At 36.9% G+C, this 24,476-nt stretch overlaps 1 protein-coding gene across 2 annotated transcripts in view; it reads right to left on the reverse strand.

The window, feature by feature from the left end:
* Positions 1-24,476, reverse strand: part of RYR2 (ryanodine receptor 2) — a gene marked incomplete at both ends in the record, with an annotated part of 711,173 nt that overhangs the window by 362,059 nt on the left and 324,638 nt on the right. For both annotated transcript variants that reach the window (XM_082854592.1, XM_082854593.1), the window contains 2 exons: positions 9,184-9,340; positions 14,170-14,244. In XM_082854592.1, coding sequence (XP_082710718.1) covers positions 9,184-9,340; positions 14,170-14,244 — 232 coding nt within the window. The remainder of the gene's footprint in view (positions 1-9,183; positions 9,341-14,169; positions 14,245-24,476) is intronic.

Genomic DNA, 24,476 nt, shown 5'->3' on the forward strand with positions numbered 1-24,476 from the left:
GGAGTAACTAAGCCCGTGCGCCGCAGCTACCGAGCGTGCACTCTAGAGCCCGCGTGCTGCAACTACTGAAGCCTGAGCGCCTAGAGCTCGTGCTCCGCAACAAGAAGCCACCGCAATGAGAAGCCACCGCAACAAGAAGCCCATGCACTACAAAGAAGAGTAGCCCCCGATCGCCGCAACTAGAGAAAGCCTGCGTGCAGCAACGAAGATCCAATGCAGCCAAAAATAAATAAAATTTAAAAAAAAATTGCTGACCACTATACTACGCATGCTCAGGGGAGGCCCAGTTAATGGCAGCAGCTAGGAACCGAAATAACTGAGCACGAATAAGTAGTACAAGCAACAGCCTACTGCCAAAGAGAGAAAGAAACCAGAGTTTCACTCGAGCAAGGTTTACTGCCTGCCAAAACCACAGTCACTCTTCAGAGAAAAAAACAAAACAAAACACAAAACTACTCCCAATCCTAGCCTTCAAACAATCCTACTCACGAATGCTTGGCAAATCTAATTTTCAATCGAGTATCAAAATGCGTCCAGAAGTAAAACAGATCAGCCTGAAAAATAATAAGTGATATTTTGGCATCGGGTACACCAAACTGGCTCGTGACTAAGTCAAAACTACTTCTGAACAACTGTCTTCGTTAAATGATACATACTCGTTGGATAAAGTAGACTCATGAAGAAATTTAAACTAGTCCCATAGGATTATGTTTTTATTATATGGACAAGGTGGTTCAAAGGGTCTTCTAGCATTCATTGAAATCTTCCTTCAATGTCTCCAAATTGTTCTGTCAAGTGGCTGATAGGAAGAAAACAAAGGCCTTTATCCTTAGATGATGGAGTGTTTCTTTGGGTAATAGCCAGTTCTCCTTAAGACAAATAATGGCTGAAGTCAGGAGAGTTAAAAGGTCAAAACATTTTTATTTATTTGCTTCTTTATGGGGCCACATTTTGGCACAGAATAGTTGGTCGCTGTGAAATATGAGTCTAAAAATGCTACAGGGTCAGAGAAATCGCTGGGACTGACAGACCAGGCCAAGCTTAGCCCATCCAGGGCAGAGCTGCAAAAAAAAATAGACAGCTTGCTTTAGCCCTGGTGTTCAGAAACTTCATGAGGAGATACTCTGGTGGGTGAGGTTGTGGCCAGAAGGGCTTTAAAACTTTTCTTGTATTGGAAGGTGCCAGCAGCTTTTGCCAGGGAAAAGCTCTTTGCAGGAAAGAGCTCTCTACAGGGGGCCCCTCTGTCTTGTCACTAACCTTACACCAGGTACCCCCCATGCTCTACTCATCTCCGGCCCTAGCACCCCTTTCACATCGTCTGACCACACAATACCTTGCCTAATCCGTTGGTTCTTTCCATTGATCAAAGAAGTAGAAATGAAGAATAAGTAATTAACAGGTGACCAGATCTCTTCCCTAGCTTCCGCGTCAGTAATCTCGCCAACAAACTGTGTGAACAAGACAGTATCCCAAGAAAGACCACGAGGAATCAACAAGCCTGCACACACGCCTGCACGCAGTGGGGCATGGCGACGACTCTGACCCCCTATCTCAATGATTCACTGAGATGACTTCCCTGTTTCCCTTTAAAGGCTTCCATGGTTGAGCAGAATCTTCAGAGGTAGTTTTTGGGGGACACTGAGTCCACCATCTCCCCAGACTGTCAGCATTCGGATTAAAGGCAAGTTTCCTTTCTATCAGCATTTGTGAGTATCGATTTTGTAAGCAGCGAGCAGCTGGACCTGATTCAGTAATGGAGGGTCTTTGAGGGGCTTCCACGGGGCAGTGAAACAAGGTCACAGAGCCTTAGGTGAAGCCCTCTCATATCTTGTACTAAACTTCCCTCCTCTGGAGTGTGGGCAGAGCCAACGAATATGTTGGGACATCACTCCTGCAATGAGGTTATGTTATATGGCAAAGGTGAGAAGATCTTGGAGATGTAATTAAGGTCCCCATTCAATTGACTCTGAGCAAATAAAATGGGAGGTTCTCCTGGGTGGGTCATACTTAATCAGGTGAGGTCTTTAAGGAGGGTTTAGGCTTTCCCTGAGCTCAGCGACTACAAACAGTGCATCCCATGGGTTCCATTCTGCTTACAATCTTCCTTTCCAGGCCACTTGCACTATGGACTCCAGGCTTACTCAGCCAGCTTCATAAGCTCAGAAAGCGGGTCCATGTAACACATCCCTTCGTGTGTATGTATCTCATGCTGGCTCTACCTCTCGTTAAACTCGGACCCATACACCTCATCTTTTTTTCATTTTTGTTTTTTGTTGGTTTCTTTTTTTCATTTTTAAGGACACTCATTGCTTTCTAATTTTACAAGCAATACATGTTCACTGCAGACAACGAAAGATACCTAAAAGTATAAAGTAAAAATTAATGATCCCCCATAGCCCATCCCTCCCAGAGATACCCATCATTAGCATCTGGATGCACTTCCTCCCAGTATCTCCATTTTCTAAAAAATTGAAGTATAATTGGCCTACAACACTATGTTAGCTCCAGGTATACAACACAGTGATTCAATACTGCTATACATTACAAAACCGTCACCATGATGTCTAGCTACCATCTGTCACCAAAGATACTACAATATTATTAGCTATATTCCCCATGCTGCACATATCATCCCCGTGACTTATTTATTTGTAACTGTAAGTTTTTACCTCTTAGTCTCCCTAACTTGTATCTTAAACATTTTTTGAGCCAAGAATAAAAATCTCAAGTAAAACAACATACTAAAACTATGTCCTAAAAATATTTTGTTCTTTCTATTTTTGCCATGTGCTCCATAATCCTTGTAATCTCATTGGCAGTCTTATTTGAGGTTGGTATTCCATCATTTCAGCAGCAAAAGGTTTCTATTCATGGGGCGTGAGAGGGAAAAAACTGGAGGAAGTCACCCACAGACGAATATTTTTAGGGCATTTTAAGTTTAAAAAAATGACATCTTGGGGGTAGTATAATACGTGGGTGATTGGCAAGACCTACCTTATGATGAAAACTGACATTTCAACACACTAACGTAATGGTTAAAAATTCTAGGAGTAGAGAAAGTGAAGAATAGGTCTAAGAAAATCTGCATGAATCGAATTCTTCATGGTATAAAATGTTTTCTTCAAGAAAAGACCAGCATAAGCATTTTGCAATATATATGTGCATCAAATCATCACATAGCACACCTTAATTTCATACATTATTAAATGTCAATTATATCACAATAAAGCTAGGGGAAAAAAGAGGACCAACATCAGTGATCTTATAAACTGTCTTCCACTTTATCTGTTTATTCTGAATATATACAGTCATCAACAACTGTTGATTATTCTGCAAATCCTGAATTTGAGATGAGATTGGCTAGTGACTGTTCACGTTAGTGCAAAGATATCCCAATGACAATCAAAACAATTGCTCCTTATATTAACTAGTAGAACAGGTTTTTAAAGCCATTCTCATAATTTTAAGTAAGAATGATCTTAATGATTTGTAAAAAATAAAAAAGGTATGTTTCAAGAATATATTTTCAAAACAGTCTCACATAATCATAGGTAAGGGAATGCTACTGTAAATGTAAGGGTTCTTTTTTTTTTTTGAGTTTGACTTTTTTTAGGTTGAATTTTTGAATTTTATTTTATTTATTTTTGTATACAGCAGGTTCTTATTAGTTATCCGTTTTATACATATTATACACTAATATGTCAATCCCAATTTTAAAAGTTAAATTTTTCATCAGTAATGAGAACTTGATCTGTAACACAGTAATTATGTCAATCAATAGTCATTTATTAATTGTATACTCAAAATATACCAAAATTGAAGAAATATCTTACACACACAAGTCTTTGCCTTCCAGAAATATAAGTACTCATTATTTTCACTGGAAACAGCATAGCAAAGATACATAAAGATATGGCAAGCATTTTCAACTTGTCAGTGGCACTAAGGGAAAAAAAAAAAAGAATCAAATACACCTTTATGTAAATCTGATTATTTATTTCAAAGACCAGGGGCCATGACCAAATGTGATGATTAACAAAAGGATGAAAGAAACTGTTGAGCTATACTATCTTCTCCAAAATGTTGACAGTATAAAAACTATTTTATTTTTAAAACATACAATTTCATCTATAATTAAGGACTGCACTTTTATTCTAGTTTAGTTAGTTCTAAGTTCAATGCTTTATTATGTAATTGTACTTTTCATAATTTTTAATTTTAATAATTAGCCCTATTAGTATCAAAATATGTATATATTTGTTAAAAACTGAAATACACACACAATACAGTGTTGCTGAGTGATGGATAGTACATGATTTTAATTTTCCCCTTACCTCATTTTTGCAGTATTCCCTTTTAAAATCCTCTAAAATGACTATACATTACATATAATGAAAAAGTAATTTTAGAAAGAAAGTATAGAGTTACTATCTTGACTTCATAGGAAACACTTTATTACCTACTCTGTCAGTGATTTTAAAATGAAAATTCTTTGATTTTAAAATTAAGATGCCCTCCAAAATCTAAAAATATAGTTGTCATGATCCAGCACTCCCACTCCTGGGCATATATCCAGAAAAAACTCTAATTCAGAAAAATACATGCACCCCTATGTTCACAGTAGTAATATTCACAATAGTCAAGACATGGAAACAACCTAAATGTCCATCAACAGATGAATGGATAAAGAGGATGTGGTACATATATACAATGGAATACTACTCAGCCATAAAAAAGAATACATGCTATTTGCAGCAACATGGATGGACATAGAGATTATCATACTAAGTGAAGTAAGTCAGAAAGAGAAAGACAAATACCATATGATATCACTTATATATGGAATCTAAAATCTGACACAAATGAACTTATCTACGAAACAGAAACAGACTTGCAGACATAGAGAACAGACCTGTGGTTGCCAAGGGGGAGGGGATGGGGAAGGGATCAACTATACTTCAATAAAATAAATTAAAGAAAATAAAAAATAAAAATAAAATGTTTTCCTGGATTTCACTTCCACCTTCACCACTCTCAACCATGTTATATACAATTATCATAGTGGTAACTGACAGTGGGTTATTAACAAGCTGTGTATTACAGTGGTTCCATAAACGTGAGGTCCATGTAGACTAGTTTTAGAGAAACCAAACAGTTCATTAAAAGGCAATGTTGGAGAGCTTCCCTGGTGGCGCAGTGGTTAAGAACCCTCCTGCCAATGCAGGGGACACGGGTTCGAGCCCTGGTCCGGGAAGATCCCACATGCCACGGAGCAACTAAGCCCGTGCACCACAACTACTGAGCCTGTGCTCCACAGCTACTGAAGCCCTCGTGCCTAGAGCCCATGCTCCGCAACAAGAGAAGCCACTGCAATGAGAAGGCCGCGCACCACAACGAAGAGTAGCCCCCGCTCGATGCAACTAGAGAAAGACTTCACGCAGCAACGGAGACCCAACGAAGCCAAAAATAAATACATTTATTTTTTAAAAAAAGGCAATGTTGGAATCCTAGGTCTCTGTACTTTCAGTGTAACCTATGACATTACAGAATCACCAAAAGCCAGAAACAGAACCTCTGAGCAGAGACCACAGAAGGAGCTGGTCAGTAAAAATTCTTCAAATGCAAACTATACTCTAATACTGACAGAACATAAGCAGAGATATTTGGGGGGAAATGTTTCAAAAACTATTGCTTTGGGCAAGAACCGTTATCCAGAGATTTTGAAAATATTCATAGCTTTTGAGTCAGTATTTCTGTTTCTAGGTCTAGCCCTAAAGAAATAAATGTAAACTGTGCACAAAACTTATGTCCAAGTATATCAGTACAATGGATGAATTTTTTAACTGATTTTTTTGTTACAAAGGAAAAATGGCTATAATAATAGGCAAAATAATCCAGAGATTTTTTTTTTAAGTTAAAGAAAATGCTTTCCCCTTGCACTCATACTCTCATACACCTTCCATTTTGATCTTTCTTTTTATTAGTTTTATTTTATTTTTTTATATTTTATTGAAGTATAGTTGATTTACAATGTTGTTAATTTCTGCTGTATAGCAAAATGATTCAGTTATACATACACACACACACACACACACACACACACACACACACATTCTTTTTCATGTTCTTTTCCATTATGGTTTATTACAGGATATTGAATATAGTTCCCTGTGCTATACAGTAGGACCTTGTTGTTTATCCATTCTCTATATAATAGTTTGCATCTGCTAATCCCAAACTCCCAATCCTTCCCTCTCCCACCCCCCACACCCATTCTCATCTTTCTAAAGCAGCCAAAGTTAAAAGATTAGTGTAGATTCTTCCACATCTAATATATAATCATATATAAACGCACACACGGATCTTTTTCTTAAGTAAAAAAATAATAAGATTTTTAAATTGCATTACAATTTTTTTTCTTCACTCAAGAATATTATGATGGGTATCTTTCCAGATCAATATATTCTGATAGCTAATACCACTTAGCTATCAAGTCTATTCGTTAAACATTTGAGTCTACCAATTTTTTTGCCATGACAAAGAATGATAATGTGCACAGTTTAATTTTATTTCTGTAAGAAAACTCCTCTTATTAAAAATACATTTATACAGAAGACTGCTAGATCAGTGGCTGCATGTATGCAAGAAAGACATTTTTGAAATATGTTCACACTTGTCTCTTTTGCACTTACATTTCCATTGGAATAATCTAGCCCATTTTGCTAGAGGCATCCATTTACCTCCTGGAGAATTAGGATTGTCAAAGAGTGAAAAGAGAAAGATCATGTATTCATCTTTCTATAGCAAAATAGGATTTTTGGAGACCATGGGCATATGATTGTTACAGACATAATGAAAAGAGAAAGATGAACTCAGTATTCAGATTTCTCCAGCAACAGCAAGAACTAGGGTGACCACAGTTAGACAATATTGTCAGGCACCTGCCCGGGAGGCCCTACATGAGGCCCTGGTGTACCTCCAGGCCCCTGGGGCAGCCCTGACAGCCTGGGGGTGAATAAATGACTAGCCAGTCCAGGGCTCCAGGCCTGGAAGTCAGGCCTGGTTACTGAAACCCACCCTGGCTAGTGGTTTGGAGCAGAGGTAACCTCATGTTCACTGGATCTTCTTCTGTGCTCAGCCAAGTGACATGGACAAGTGGCTCATCTCTCCTGCCTTTAGTTTTTCCATCTGTAAAATGGGGATCCTGATTCTCAGAGAGATCAGTTACGGAGAATATTCAGCTCATTGGCAGACTTACAAGAAACAGAGCATGGTAGCAATTATCATCTTTAAAAGGCCAAGAAATTAGGGAAGAAAGGGCCCTGCTTCCCAGTGCTGTCAACAAGCTTTAGGAGGGCACGCACTGTCAGCATGTTCCCAGCTCCGAGTCAAGGTCAAGTCAGCCCTTAAATATTCCTGGGTGAATAAATGTCCACTTCCCTTCTTTCACAAACCTCCCTTCTCTTCCACCACCTTACTTTAGTAAATTCTACTACAATAAAAATATTGTTTAGTGTTTGGCTTTTTACTGATAAATATCTTATTTGTTACTGGATTTTGGAGTTTTAAGAAAATATTATTTGACTTTTCACTGCTTCACTGGAAGCAATCAGAGCACCTTTCATTTTTCCTCTTTCTCCTCCAGTTTTTGTTAGATGTATTTTTCCTTTTTAAATGCCATATACTGAAATTTTTTCTAACATCTTTCATTGTGATATGGCTGTTCAGCTTTTTCTACTTCTTTGGGATTTTATTTTGGTAGATTATATTTTGCTGGGATGTCGTGCATTTCTTTTCACTTTTCCGATTTCCTACCATTAAGCTGTATGTCATTTTACGCTATCGTTTTTACTTGAAAAGGGCTTCCACCATCAGATAACTGATGCGTCTTTGGTGGGTTGAATTTTTTTTTCTTTCTGGACTGAGGTGTCATCAGTGGACAAACTAGCAAATTCCCACCACCCTGGTTAAAGTCTTGAGGAAGAAGCCCATCAGCGTCAAGTTTGTTCACAGTGTGATCAACTGTGCTTTCCAACTACAGACACAAGGAGCAACTAACCGCCCACCTGAGGTCCACCCAGGTACCCTCTCCAGAGCCCCGCTATAGGTCCCTACAACAAATTATAGATGCCAATCCTGTCTCAGATTATCCACTGGAGTTGACCAGCTTCGTCTGTTTTCACCATAAAGGATGGGGACCTACACTGGCTGTCTTTCCAGGAGATCTCGGGAGAATACATCAAATCAGAAGCATCTTCGACCATTCTGTGTCCTCCAAAGCAAGAAAACTGAGAGCGTGGCACTAGGGATGTAAACTGAGGCTGCTGTCTTTTTAGAGTTACTTCTGGTCTTGCTCAAACTTACCTTTATCTGTAACAGGGGTGTAAAGTTTTGCATCTCTGAGACAAAAAAAGCTAACCAGTAAGTTAATACCATTCCTATCATGATGCCCAAGTTTCACATTCTTCATTTAATTAAGGACAGAAATACACAATTATCACAAAAATGCACATAATCGATGCTTGGAATGTGTCAAATGAACAAGTGATTTTCAACTGTCCCTGAGATACTTCACTCTTCAGGACATCTACTGTTTTCCTGAGGCATGGTTAGCAATCCATCGCGCTGCGGGGTTGGTGAGCGACGAATCTTTCATGAGGTACTGCGTGGGCCCAGCTGTGCTACAGCACCAGCATTCCAACTTGACTTTGATGTGCATTTTTTTTTTTCTATTCTACTCATCATCTAGTTCAGAGGGATTCTCATGAAAGATATTAAGTATTCTCTTAGAGGTTCTGTTCTTACAAATGATTCAAGAACGTAAGAAGAAAGGTCTGCATATAAGAGCATCTGTGTGAACGCTCTGGTGTGCCCATCACATTGCTATACGACAACAGCACAAGGTCTGTGCTTACTGCACTGTCAACACCTAAGAAAACTAAAAGGGGCTGGATGGATGTGCTACACGTAAATAACCAAAGAACTATAAGCCAGGTGCAACACCTGGGAAGGTGTTAGTGGTTTAGGAAATAGGCTTTACTGAAGGGGAAGGCATCGAAGAGAAAATGGGAATTTGAATATACATGTAAAACATACATCATTTCTTTTTGCATTTCTAACATCAAAGGAAATGCAGTAGGGATGTACTTAAAGGAAATCGAATATTATACATTTCTGTCTTACCTTGGAAGATCGGAAGGTAAAGGCTGTTGATTTGACATCAGCTTTTTCTTTGTCCATGAGTAGAAGGCTTTTGTCTTCCATGAGGCTCAAGTATTTTCCTGTTGTGACATGGCGTAGTCGGAAAGGCTGGCCCCATCTTATGTGGCTTCCACTCCACCTAGCGAAAACAGTTAAGACTTGATCCAATAGCAAACACAATGACAGGAGAAACAGCAATTAAAATGTATGTGTCAGACAATGAACAAAGGTGCTCTGCATACACCGTCTTCTTTAATGATCCCCCAAACCTTATGATGTTGGTGTTAGTAATTTCGTATCACAAATAAGAAAATGGTTATTCAGAATGATTAGGTAATATTCCATGTCATAGAGCTAACGGTAAGTAGAAGCAAAGTTTAACTCAAGATCTTCCGACATTAAATGTAATACCATCCACACCAAACACCACTCCATGCAAAGATGACCAAGAACTTGTGTTCCAGGTTAACCTCTAATCGCTAGTCACAGATATAGACACTGTGAGTTTAAATGATACCTTAGCATTTACTAGTTATTTTTGGATTTGCACAGACTTGAAAACTAGTGATATCAGAGTCAATGCCTAATTATGATAAACTGGAACTCATATATATAAACTGAAGTATGTATTTATCTGAAAAAAGAAACCTCTTCCTATGCTTTAAATTTTAATAATGTGGAACAATTATGTCATTAAAAACCAATGAACAAGAAAGACAAACCAAGAATATAAATTCTAATAGAGTCAAGAGGAAAAACGGGAAAGCAAAATTGAATGCAACACAGAGAAAATATAAACTAAGATTGCAGAAGAAAGATAAAAAGCAAAGCTGTGATCATTAAAGTCTGCTTTTAAAAATAATGACTTTCAGATAGGGTAGAAAAGAAAAATTAAGATACAGACCATCCTTGCTTTGCACAGTACTGTGTTAACTGAAAGCCGTCATTATCAGAGCCTTGCCCTTACTACAGTACAGAGTGGAAACAAGGTTCTGATAATGGTGACTTTCAGTTATCATGCTAGTGTGCAAAACGAGGACAGCCTCTTATCAATGACGTAAAATCAAATTTAAAAAATAAAAAGGATTTACCATGCATACAAAATCAAAAGAAAATAGTGATGGTAAAGTTGATAGTAGAGAAATTAGAATTCAAGGCAAAAAAGTATAAAGGGGACACTGTCGGGTATTTTATAATGAGAAAGATATACTCTAAAAAGAATGTACCATGTTATGAAGCTTCACATGTCAATGGCAAACAGAAAAGGAAACTAAAGAAACACAAGGATAATTTTTTAAAAGACAATTATAGTGGAAGCTTTACCACTACGTAAGGAATCAAATAAATAAAAAGTAAAGGTATGGAGGATTTCAATATGACTTTATTAATTAATAAACCAGTTTTAATAAAGAAGCATTCTAAACTTTTATATTCTACAAATCAAGAACACTTTAAAAAGAATTCACCAATCTTAGTGAACTATAAGTCAATTTTATGCTGTTTTCCCAACCTGGATTTTTGACCTGAACCATTAGCCTGGAAAATTAACAGTAGAATGATATTGTAATAAGTTCATTTTTACATGGATTTGTTTATAAAGACAATTACTTTGGAAAAGTCCTCCTACTAAATTAATAATCATGTACCAATAAACCCTGATAATAACACGGTATTGTCTTAAAAATGAAATTAAAGTTCATTTACCGAAAACAGCATGTTAAAGCATTTCTAGTCTGGTAATAGTGTATACTTTTCACCAGAATTTCTATACGGTATTCTGGATACCATGTTCAAATCTATTTAATACGGCTCATATACATAAGCACTCCTCTCAAGCCACTGTTAGAAATGGAATGAATCTGGCCAATCGTCAGCCAAACTTTGTGAAGTCTAAACACATTTTCGTTAGCTCACAGGTCCAAAAGAGGAAAAGCCCAGGAGAATCAAGGGCAAGAAAATAATCTTTCAGTAAAAACTGAAAACAGTTATAGTAAAGAAGTTATATAAAGCAGCTTCCTATGTTATTAGAAAACCGTTCCATATGTATTATCTACATTTACTTGTAATTATCTCAAAGAAATGAGGAGCATTTGGTCACCTGTCATGATATGTTAATTTTTTTTAAATTCGTAACACATAAGAAAGTGGAATTTTACTTAAAATACAAAATGCATATTTATAATTGCAGTGATCATGCCCATTACAGAAACGAACATATATCCTACTTACAGTGTTCTGACAACTTTGTACTGGGGTACAATACAGGAATGTGTTTTCTATTACATTTGACTCCCAAAATTAAAACTTACCTTGTTAAAATGTTCATAATACTGAAAAACTTTTGACAACATAAATGTTATGTAAGTAAGCAATATAAAATATATAATTACTGGACTACATAAATTATAACAAATACATAGTTTGGGGCCTCATTGGAGGGAAAAAATACATATGGTATCCCCAAAATTATAATACAAACATTGACCTTTGGAAATAAAGTTCTGTCATAAACATAAGCAGGATCTTTGACTATCACTTCCTAAGTAAAAAGAAAAATTAATTATGTGGCCATCGCATATAATAACACATGCAAATTAAATGCAATCTAATTTGTAAATTTACAGTGAGGCCAAAGTAGGTCAAAGATGCAACAAAATCTAAAAAAAAATTTTTTTAAATAATTACATCTCTTACATATGAACCTCCTGCTTTCCTACTGCAGATATACATCAAGGGTCATAGAGTAGAATCAAAACACCTCTCTTTAATTTTTTAAATGGCTGAAAAAGTCCCTCATCTGCCTTGGCTGTCAAGCGCCCTTGCTGTCATCTGGATTCTGAGAGGCACAGCTACAAACACACAGTGATAAAGTACCCCCTTTCATCTCCATTATTTGAAGAAGGCCCAGGCCCTTTCTATATATCAGTCAACCAAATTCAAAGTTAAAACAAACTCCAAACTTCCCCCTTTCAAACTTCAAACATTAGTCAACAGCAGGGGAACAGAATTAAGACCACGGGATAGGAACACGTGCTGAATAATGGGATTTATGTAATTGCAGTTCATCAACAACATTGTTGACAATAAAAGGGAACTCTTGTGGGGCTTTCAGGAGCTCTCATCCTTTTTTTTTTTAAACCTATAAATTGAGACAGATTTAGGTCCTGGTTTCCTCAAAAAAAACAAAAAATCATTTCTTTAAGCATACAATTGTGAAGGGTAGGTAGATCTATAAATGTGAAAACACATCTGGAGTCTGTTTTTTAAAGGCAACAAAACTTCTCTAAATTTCACTTTTTTGGACTATTTCATTTCTCTGATTAAGCTGTCATTTTTATAAGACACAAGGCAAATTATAAAAATACATGTATATATTTGAAATTCTTTTCCCTAAATTCTCTGAATAACTTATGAAGCACACAAAAGCTATGACTTTTCTTCCCTTTCCTTTATGTCATCTCTTCTTTGTCCATCACATTAAGAGGTGCACTTCCCATAAAATTTTACTTTTAAGTTCAATGTTTATCAAAAGTTTTAATATTTCAGTGCATTTGATCAACTATGACTTTATACAGAAGAAATTTAATATCATCAATTAATTAAGAATTAATGGGGTTAATATAGAAGCACTTTTTTAAAGTCACAAACTTATAACCACAGAAAATATAAAAGATAAATTTAATTTACATGCATTTTTTTTGTTGAATAGGAGTATGACACAGTGAGCAGAAAAGTCTTTCAATCATAAAAAAATTCCAATTGGGGTACTATTCTGTCATGGGAGAGTAAAGGAAATATGATTTCAATGAGAAAGATGAGTAACATCTAATTTTTTCACTGTTAAAGAGACCATGTTCAAGTATTTTTAAATAAACAAAGATGGGTATTAAATCACAGCAGAACTTAGAGACAATGGGATACTTTTATAAGAGTGGTGTAACCATTTTATCTTAAAATGTCACTACTTATGTCACTGTAAGTTATATTCTATGCATCTATTTAAACTGATAATGAAAAAATTTCTGTGTCAAGCCTAACAATGATCAAAGAAATACAAAGTTTTTCGAAATCATTGTATGGGATATGTAAGCAAAACAAACAAAAAGACAAAAAACTGAAGACCACTGAACCATTTTAATCATCATTAGATAAGCATTAATCTCAAAATATCAGGTTGACAAAGACAGCTATTCCATAATAAGATAGTTCCCTACAGCCATCCATGAAGTCTGTTACCCTAAATCAATAATTTTTTAAAGTGTCATATAACAGGGAACATACATTGAAAACTTACTGATTTTTAGGTAAAGGACTAAAACATCCAACCTTTTATTTTTAATTTAACTGATATTTAAATTCTATTTAAAATAGTTCAAAATGACACCTTTACCATCAGTATTGCATTTACATAAAGGAACTAAAAGTCAATCTCTGGACAGCTTTTTGAAGTCACCAGAAAAAAAAAAGGTCATTGTTTCTATAATGAATACACAGTGACTTGTTTGCAATCCACATTTCTCACTCAGCTATCAAGCTATTTGTAAGTAAAGATAGTGACTGCCAGTTATGGCTGTCACATCTCACTCAGGTTCAAGTTTCCACTGTTTTACATGTGACTTTACAAGGTTAAATCCAGACCTGAAATGTGCGACAGGGTTGCAAACAACTTGTCCTGTCTCCAAACCTTACATCACTCTGCTCTGGGAGCTCTTCCTGCCAGGAGATGCACAGACTGGGACAAGACAATATTATAAAAACAAATGAGGCTAAGCGCAAAAGCAGATGGTATAAAATTGGTGCTTACTACCTGGTGAATGTAGGCTAGTGAAAGATAAATAAAGGCGGAAGGTAAAAGAGGAGAGACTCTCCACTTTCTCAGGGTTTCATTTGCTTGCTGGTTGTCAGCACAAGAGCACTCGAGGTACTTTGTACCCGGAGCGTCAGGCTGTATTTAGAAGTTCTACTTACGCAACTCTTAGCGTCTCTAGTCTCCACAGGGAACGTGCGTGAACAGATACAGCACCACCTTCGTAATGAACAGTTCTGTTAAAAGAAATAAAGAGTCCAATTTTAACATTGCATTCTTGGACTCAATTTTTCGAGCCAATTCAAAGAGAAAAGTAAACGGGAAGGCTTTGGAGAAACAGTAAAAGCTACTTTTTGGTAGGAGACAATATAACTGGAAATAAAAATAACAACAGTGACCTGAATAAACATTTGATTTAAACACATTCCTTCGTCTTTTACTCCCTCTCATCCCATTCATCCCCTCTCCCTCACCCTGGCCATTTTTCTCTCTTTATCCCAGTGAATACTCTCACCATTAAACTTAAGTCCATAAACGTACTCCACTACGAGTTTGAGTTTAGGTGTAGTTTAATATATTTCAACACATGCATATAATTATTTGCAATTCTAAATTCTTTCTAGACATTTAAAACATTTTAAAGAAATGTGAAAACACATTAATTTTAACGTTTCCATGACAATCTGTTAAATGATAAGAGATAGGAAAATGTAAACATCAATAAAATGTAAATATCAACAAAAAAGTCACACACACAAATTTCTTTGGATGTACATCACACATACCAAAATTCCAAAGCTCTCGTAATAACAATTTGTTAATATGTCAGACGTGATGCAAAGTAATGTGTATACATTATCCAAATTGGTCTCTATACCATCCCCTTGAGATTGGTTTAAGGAAAACAAAACTTGTTTCCTGTTTCTTTCCCAAGTGCTCACCATCTCCCCCCTCCACTGGGTCTCTTAATCATCCAAACACACATAACCCTGTCCAGTCACAAACTTAATAACGTGTGACCATATTTTCCTCCCCTGCTTCCCCTGCTTTTCTGCCTCATTACCACCTCCTCTTAATCCTCAGTGCACTCAATCTTGTCTGCAGACCCACTTCTCCACTGAGACAGATTTAGCTGAGGCCATCAAATGACCTTCATGTTACCAAATCCAGTGGACTTATTTATTTTAAACACTTTGGAAAACCCTACTGCTTTGACAGTTTTCCTAACACCATTCTCGCCTGCATTCCTCTTACCTACTCAGATATTCCTTCTCATTCTATTTTTATTGTGGAACTTTTCAAAGACACACAAAAGGAGAGAGAATATTATAATAAACCCCAATACACCCAGCACATAGTTTCAACAGTGATCAATATAGGGCCAACCTTGTTTCACCTATAACCACAAGTTTTCCTTCGACATACAACCTCCACATAAAATAATACAAAAGTATTTTTCTATACTTGATATACATATATATAAAATTTGTTTTTACTGGGCTTCCCTGGTGCCGCAGTGGTTGAGGGTCCGCCTGCCGATGCAAGGGACACGGGTTCGTGCCCCGGGCCGGGAGGATCCCACGTGCCGCGGAGCGGCTGGGCCCGTGAGCCATGGCCGCTGAGCCATGGCCGCTGAGCCTGCGCGTCCGGAGCCTGTGCTCCGCAACAGGAGAGGCCACAACAGTGAGAGGCCCATGTACCGCAAAAAAAAAAAAAAAAAAAAAAAATTTGTTTTTATGAAATACCCATTCACTGTTCAAATTTTCCCAATTGTCTCAAAAATGTCTTTTTCAGATTGAACTAATGTCATTTGCAGCAACAAGGATGGACCAGGAGATTATCATACTATGTGAAGTAAGTCAGACAGAGAAAGACAAAAATCATTATATCACTTATATGCAGAATCTAAAAAAAAAGATACAAATGAACCTATTTACGCAACACAAACAGACTCAGAGACTTGCAGAAGGAACTTATGGTTACCAGGAGGGAAGGGTTGGGGGTAGGGATAGTTAGGGAGTATGGGATTGACATATACACACTACTATATTTAAAATAGATAACCAGAGGCTTCCCTGGTGGTGCAGTGGTTGAGAGTCCGCCTGCCGATGCAGGGGACACGGGTTCGTGCCCCGGTCCGGGAAGATCCCACATGCCGCGGAGCGGCTGGGCCCGTGAGCCATGGCCGCTGAGCCTGCGTGTCCGGAGCCTGTGCTCCGCAACGGGAGGGGCCACGACAGTGAGAAGCCCACGTACCGCAAAAAATAAATAAATAAAATAAAATAAGGTAAAATAACCAACAAGGACCTACTGTATAGCACAGGGAACTCTGCTCAATACTTTGTAATAACCTAAATGGGAAAAGAATTTGAAAAAGAATAGATACATGTATATGTATAACTGAATCACTTTGCTGTACACCTGAAACTAACACAACATTGTTAATCAACTATACTCCAATATAAAATAAAAATTTTTTTAATGTAGCAAAAGTCATAGAAAACAGAATGATCAGGCATCCTACCGAGAAACATGACGTAATCATTCTCAGGTTAACTTGCTTTCAAATTTTATTCTATTTTAATAATGAATCTACTTTTATCCATCATGTCACAGGATGGGAAAAATCTGAATAAATTGTTCTTCAAGGAAAAAAATGTCTTTTTCTTTGTTGCTTTTTCAAATCAAGATCCAAATGAGATGCATAAATTGGTTTGGTGTCTTTATTTTATTCTAGAACAGTTCTCCCTTCCTCTTCTTTTTTCCTTCTTGCCATTTGTTTACAAAAAAAAACTGTATCATTTGTCCTGGAGTATTTTCTACATTCTGAATTTTGCTGATAACATCCTCACAGTGTTTTTTAACATCTGCCTCTACGTGATAGATCTAGAAATCTAGAAACTTACTCAGGTTCAAGTTTGTGATTCTTGGGCAAGAACATTTCAGAAACTGGTGTTTGCCTTCCTATTACATCACATCAGGAGGTAATAATGACTACTTGTTTATCTTTTGACATTAAACTTGATTCAGGATCACCCTGATCCATCCATTATAACCTAAGAATTTTAGGTACATCAATGACCAGGGTCTTCAGTAGGGGCTTTTAATGGTGGTTCTGAATATAATCATGTAGATAGCTTTTAAAATCCTGAAACCTTGCCCTCACCACTGGCCAATTAAGCCAAATTTGGAGTCAGGTGTTTTAAAAGCTCCCCAGCTGGTCGTAAGGGGGAGCCAAAGTTAGGAAACTATGGCCTACCCGTCTCTAAACAGTAGCACTACTGACACTTTGGTCCAGGTAGTTCTTTGCTGTGGGGGGCTGTCCTGTGCACTGTAGGATATTTTCTACATTCCTGGCCTCTGCCCACTACATACCAAGAGTAGCCATCTACGCTGTGATCCAAGTTGTGGAGATATATATATATATATAAATCTTAATATATAGAATATATGTTATATAAAAATACATTCATATATATGTGTGAATATGTGTGTGTGTGTGTGTGTGTGTGTGTATATATATATATAATTTTATAGAAAGAATTTACTATAAGGAGTCTGCTCATGCAATCATGGAGGCTGACAAGTCCCAAGATCTGCTGGAGACCCAGGAGAGCTGATGATACAAGTTCCGGTCCAAGCCCAAATACCTGAAAACCAGGAGAGCCAATGGTATAGTCCCATTCCAAAGACTGACAGGTTCAAGATCCAAGAAGAACTGATGTTTCGGTTTCAGTTCAAAGGTAAGAAATAACTGATGTCTCAGCTCAAAGGCAGTTAGGCAGAAAGAGGTCCCTCTGATTCACGAAGAGTCAGCCTTTCTGTTCTATTCAGGCCTTTAACTGATTATATGAGGCCCACCCACAGGAGGGAGAGCAATCTGCTTTACTCAGTCTATAGATTTAAATGGTAAACTCACCTAAAAACACCCTCACAGAAACACCTAGAATAATTTGATCAAATAATCTGATCAAATATCTGGATACTGTGTGGCCCAGTCAAGTTGACACATAAAATTAAACACCATAATAACTGAGAGAAAGTCCAACTTATCTACTTATATTTCTAAATCTGGAATTAATATTTACATTGTGAGTGATTCCTTTTTTTTCTCCCCACGATAACTACAGATAAATTCAGAGTGTTTCCGAACACTTGGATCATCCCAAAAACGTTAGTTTGATCAGTGAAGCATGAGCAGAAGAATTGTCTTATACATGAATTACAAAAATAACGATTAGGTCATTTTCAGTTTACTTTTGTTTCTTCAACATAAGGAAGCCTTAAATTTAGTATATTATTTTAACACTGGACAGCTCATAGTCAATTATTACTGCAGTACCACAGACACCACCTTTTTTTTTCCTTCAAGTGAACTATTTCTTTTAACATTTACCATATGACCTTAAAGCAATGGGGATAAGGGATGTTGTCATTAGTGTTCTACTTTTTGAACACATACTGGTTTCTTTCTTGTCCAGAGAGAGGCTAGAGTGTGTAACAAACGCTGAACAACAAAAGAGGGAACAAAAATAATACAAGGAAATGTAATCAGTCACATCCAATTTTGATGATGAATCAATTACACAAGTTAAAAATAAAGAAGAGTAGTTTACTGGCTTCTAAAGATTGACATGCTTATGTAGAATTCAGTAGGGACAAAAAAGTCATATCACTGTATTTTAGTTACTGCAATGAAGAGCAGTAAAATAATATCAGAATTCTTCATTTTTCCAAACTTGATGTTCAATAAATGAATGACTGACCAGAGAACTAAATTCTCTTTTGAAAAATGTTTTTTTAAATCCTAACGAGATAGACTTTAAAAGTCATAATTGGTATCCATAGGAACTATCACTACTTTTTACCTCAAAAGAAATGTGCTGCGTTAATCCATGTAGCAAAAATGATTACTTTTCCCCTTTTGTACACATAAGTTTACTAATTTAAAGTATCACTGAACATTCATAAAATCCATCACATGCACAGGCTAAAGAATAAAAACCATGTTATCATATCAATAAACGCAAAAAGCATTTGACAGAATCCCACATCCATTCACAGTGAAAACTCTTAGAAAACTAGGAATAGGAGGGAACGTCCTCAACTTCATGAAGATCATCTACACTCAACATCATTCTTAATAGTGAGAAACTAAATAATTTCCCCCTAAGATACAGAAAAAGGCAAGAATTTCCCCTCTCACCAATCCTTTTCAACATTGTACTAGAAGTATTAGCTAATGCAATAAAACAAGGAAAAAAAGGTATGTGAATTGAGGAGAGAAAAAAAAACAACTGTTTTCTTTTGCAGATGACATGACGGTCTATGTAGAAAATCCCAAAGAATCAACAACAAAAATAAAACTCCTGAAACTAAGAAGCAATTATAGGAAGGTTACAGGATAGAAGATTAATGGAAAGATTAATGGACAAGCTCAACTTTCTTATATACCAGTGATGAACAACAAAACTTTGAAATTAAAACACAATACTGTTTATATTACCACCAAAAGGAAAAGAAAGGTATATTTCTTACAAAATATGTACAAGAGCTATATGAGAAAAACTACAAAAGTCTGATGAAAGAAATCAAAGAGTAAATAACTGGAGAAACATTCCACATGTACAAACAGGAAGACTCAATACGGTCAAGATATCAGTTCTTCTCAACCTGATCCATAGATTCAACTCAAACCCAATCGATAACCCTAGGAAACTAATCAGTTATCTTCAAAGCAATTCTGAAGTTTATACAGAAAGGCCAAAGACCCAGAATACCCCAACACAATATTAAAGGAGAACAAAGTTGGAAGAACGACACTACCAAACTTCAAGACTTACTAGAAAGCTACAGTAATCAAGATGGTGTGGTCCTGGTGAAAGAGCAGACAAATACATAAACGGAACAAAATAGAGATCCCTAAAATAGGCTCATACGAATATAGTCAATTGACCTTTGACAAAGGCACAAAGGTGCTCCACTCCTTCCAATGAAAAAAGGATAGTCTTAAATAGGTAGAGTACAGGAGATTTTTAAGGCACTGAAACTATTCTGTGTGCATTACAAGGGTGGATATATGTCATTATACATTTCTCAAAACCCAGAAAATATACAAAACTAAAAGTGAATCCTAATGTAAATAACAGACTTTAATTAATACTAATGTGTCCATATTGACTCATCAGTTGTAAAGGAAGTACCACACTAAAGCAACATTTTAATAATAGGAAAACTGCAGAGGAAGGTCTGGAAGCGATATGTGGGACGTATCTGTACTTTCTGCTCAATTTCTTTGTAAATCTGAAACTCCTCCAAAAAAGAATGCTTATTAAAGCCACAGTAATCAAAAGAGCATGTTATTAGCACAAAAACAGATATATAGATCAATGGAAGAGAATAGGGAGCCCAGAAATAAACCAATGCATCTATGGTCAATTAATCTATGACAAAGGAGGCAGGAATATACAATGGAGAAAAGACAATCTCTTCAACAAGTGGTACTGGGAAAGCTGGACAGCTACATGTAAATCCAAGAAATTAGAACACTCCCTCACACCATATACAAAAATAAGCTCCAAATGGTTTAAAGATATAAATATATGACATGACACCAAAAAACTCCTAGAAGAGAACATAGGAACAACATTCTCTGACATAAATCGTACCAATGTCTTCTTACAGCAGTTTCCCAAGGCAAAAGAAATAAAAACAAAAATAAACAAATGGGACCTAATCAAACTTAAAAGCTTTTGCACAGCAAAGGAAACCATCAACAAAACAAAAAGACAACATACGGAATGGGAGAAAATACTTGCAAACAATGTGACCAACAAGGGGTTAATATCCAAAATATGCAAAGGGCTCATACAACTCAATATGGAAAAAACAAACCCAATCAAAAAATGGGCAGAAGACCTAAAGAGACATTTTTCCAAAAAAGAGTTACAGATGGTCAAAAGGCACATAAAAATATGTTCAACATCAGTAATTATTAGAAAAATGCAAATCAAAACCACAATGAGATATCAACTCACACGTGTCAGAATGGGTATCATCAAAAAGTCTACAAATAATAAATGCTGGAGAGGGTGTGGAGAAAAGGGAACCCTTGTACACTGTTGGTGGGAATCTAAATTGATGCAGCCACCATGGAAAACAGTATAAAGGTTCCTTAAAAAAACTAAAAATAAAGCTAACATGTGATGCAGCAATCCAACTCCTGCGTACATATCCTGAGAAAATAAAAACTCTAATTCGAAAAGATACATGCACCTCAATGTTCACAGCAACACTATTTACAAGAGCCAAAACATGGAAACAACCAAGTGCCCATCAACAGACGACTGGCTTAAGAAGGTGTGGTATATGTATACAATGGAATACCACTCAGCCATAAAAAGAATGAAGTATTGCCATTTGCAGGAACATGGATGGGCCAAAGAACATTATGCTTAGTGAAATAGGTCAGACAGAGAAAGACAAATACTACGTGTTATCATTTTCATAGGGAATCTAAAATATAATGCAAATGAATCTATATACAAAACAGAAACAGACTCACAGACACCGAAAACAAACTTATGGTTACCAAAAGGGAAAGGTGGGGAGGGACAAATTAGGGATATGGCATTTAACAGATACAAACTATTATACATAAAATAGATAAGCAACAAGGATTTACTGTATAGTACAAGGAATTATATTCAATATCTTGTAATAACCTATAATGGAACATAATAAAAAAATAACTGAACCACTATGTGGTACACCTGAAACTAACACAATATTATAAATCAACTATGCTTCAATTTCAAAAGTCTTAATTTTTAAAAATCACTTATTTAATGTTTTTTTAAAATATTTATATATTAGGAGAAAATATACTAGGACTATACTAGGAAGAAAATGAAGAGGATGATTATAAAATTTAGCCACTTTTATGCTTTTCTTTTGTTTTGAAAAATATCACATTTTACTAGATTTAAAAATTTTAGGTTGGCAGTTACTTTCTTTAAGTACTTTTAAGCTTATATCCAATGTCTCCAATTGTCTCTTACTTGAAGTGAGCTGTAAATCTTACTGTTGTCCCCTTAAAGATATCACGTCTTTTTTTCTATCCGTTTTTAAGTGTTTAATTTTGTGTTTACTTTTCAGTACTTTTAGTTTGATGTAAGTGTGGTTTCTTTTCATTTGTCTTACTTAGGGTTCATAGTTCTTGAATCTGTGGCTTAATATACTTAGTCAGTTGTGGAGAATTCTTAAGCAACTGTATTAAACATTGCCTGTGCCTTGTGAACTTGCAAGCACTCTTGTTCTCTGTCTCCGTCCTGCTTTCCTTCTCCTGCTGCCTCCCTCTCTTCTCTATCCTTTTATTTTTGGAACTCCAATACATGTATGATAGACCATTCATTATTTACCATGTATTTCGTATGCTCTTTTTCATATTTCCCAATCTTTTGACTATCAATGTTTCAGTATTAGGTCAGAATATTTCTTCTGACATTATTTCCAGTTCAATAATTCTCTTTTCAGCTATGTTGAAGCTGATATTAAATCTATCTGTTCTAATATCAGTTATTTTAATTTTCAGTTTTAGAATGTCTATATGACCCCTTCTTATAGTTACCAGTTCTCCACCAAATTTATTCACCTGGTCTTTTAATTCTTAGATAATAATCATAAATATTTCAAATTCTACTTGTGATAACACTATTATCTGTGTATCCATGACCTGTATGCCTTTTTCTATAGTGTGTTTGCCTTTGCTTTTCAGGTGGGTCCTATTTTATATGCCTGTGCTGTATAACAAAGAATTTGGCTGACCCATGCCCCTGGTTCCTAGAAGGGAGATTCTAAACCCTTGAATTTCCCAAGTGATGTAAGAGACTATGTTTTTCATGAGCCTCTTAGATCACACCTTCATTTATGGTAATGGGGGCACTCGTCGTGGGCCCCCAGATAGCTTCAGTAAGAGGGTTGGCCATGCTGGAAAGACAAATCAGATGACCAGAGGGTTGGAAGTTTGATCCAGCCTGACCTCTGAGGAGTGAAAGTGTGGTAGAGATTAATTAAATAATTGAGTACATGATTGAACTCAAACACTCCTACATAACAAAACCCCAAGAAAAACACTCTAGGACAAAAGCTTGACTGAACTTCCTGGATGATGGACACACGATGATGTGCCAGGAGGGTAAGACGTCTTGATCCACAGGTACAGGGAAAAGAAACTCTACATTTGAAACCCTCCCAGACCTCGCCCTATACACAGCTACATCTGGCCCGATTTGTAATCCTTTATAATAAAATTGTAATCGTAAGTACAGCACTTTCCTGAGTTCTTAAATCTAAAGGCGTTATGGGAACCCCCAAATTTGTAGCCAGCTGTACAGCAGTACAGATGGTCTGAGGACCACCCCTCTCCTTGTGGCTGTTGTCTGAGATAAGGGCAGTTTTGTAGGGAACAAAGCCCGTAATTTGTATGATCTATTAATTCTGGGGAGTTGGTGCCAGAACTGCACTGCAGTTCATCAGTCAGGATTGAGACAAAACAGCGTGTTGAATTTGGATTATTAGATACAGTATGTGTAAAACACAGAAATCACTTGAGCACTTTGTGTTAGTCCCCCAGCCCCCAAAGATGCACTTCTGCTTCTCGCAGGTAAGGTAATCTAGGGGCACCAGCAATCCCACATCATCTTAATCCAAATGGTAATTAATATTATTTGAGGCTGAGTTGCAATACTTGCAAGGGCTGCTCTATTTCCAGTTCCTCACTGCTTCAAGGGTACAGTTCTTTGAGCTCCCTCCTAAAGTGCCTCTTCTTTGGTGGGTCTTGTACTACCACTTTTGATCCACTTGCACTCTGATGCTTCCAACAGCTCTGCCCCACTTCTGAGCCACTCAGCCACTGCAATCCCCTGGAGAGAAGAAGCTTCCTCAGATGCCGAACTCACTCCTCCGTCTCCTATTTTGGGAACCTGGCTCCACACATTTTCACTACTTTTTTAGCTCTCAATTATCTTTGAACAGATTTTTGGTTTTTCTCAGAGGGAAACATAGCTTGGAATAACTCATCTACTATTGTTATCACCATCACTTAAAAAAATTCTCTTTAAAATACAATTATTTTCAACTTTGAGTCCATCAAGCTAGTGTGGAATTCAAGCACTTATTTTGTTTTGTTTTGTTTTTGTTTTGTTTTGTTTTTTGCGGTACGCGGGCCTCTCACCGTTGTGGCCTCTCCCGTTGCAGAGCACAGGCTCCAGACGCGCCGGCTCAGCGGCCATGGCTCACGGGCCCAGCCGCTCCGCGGCATGTGGGATCCTCCCGGACCGGGGCACGAATCCGCGTCCCCTGCATCGGCAGGCGGACTCCCAACCACTGCGCCACCAGGGAAGCCCTCAAGCACTTATTATTGTTGCTGGAGTAGTACAGTAATCTCGGACCTTGGGGAGTAAGTCCA

Source organism: Leucopleurus acutus, assembly GCF_964270905.1.
Source record: "Leucopleurus acutus genome assembly, chromosome: 14".
Classification (NCBI taxonomy): Eukaryota; Metazoa; Chordata; class Mammalia; order Artiodactyla; family Delphinidae; genus Leucopleurus; species Leucopleurus acutus.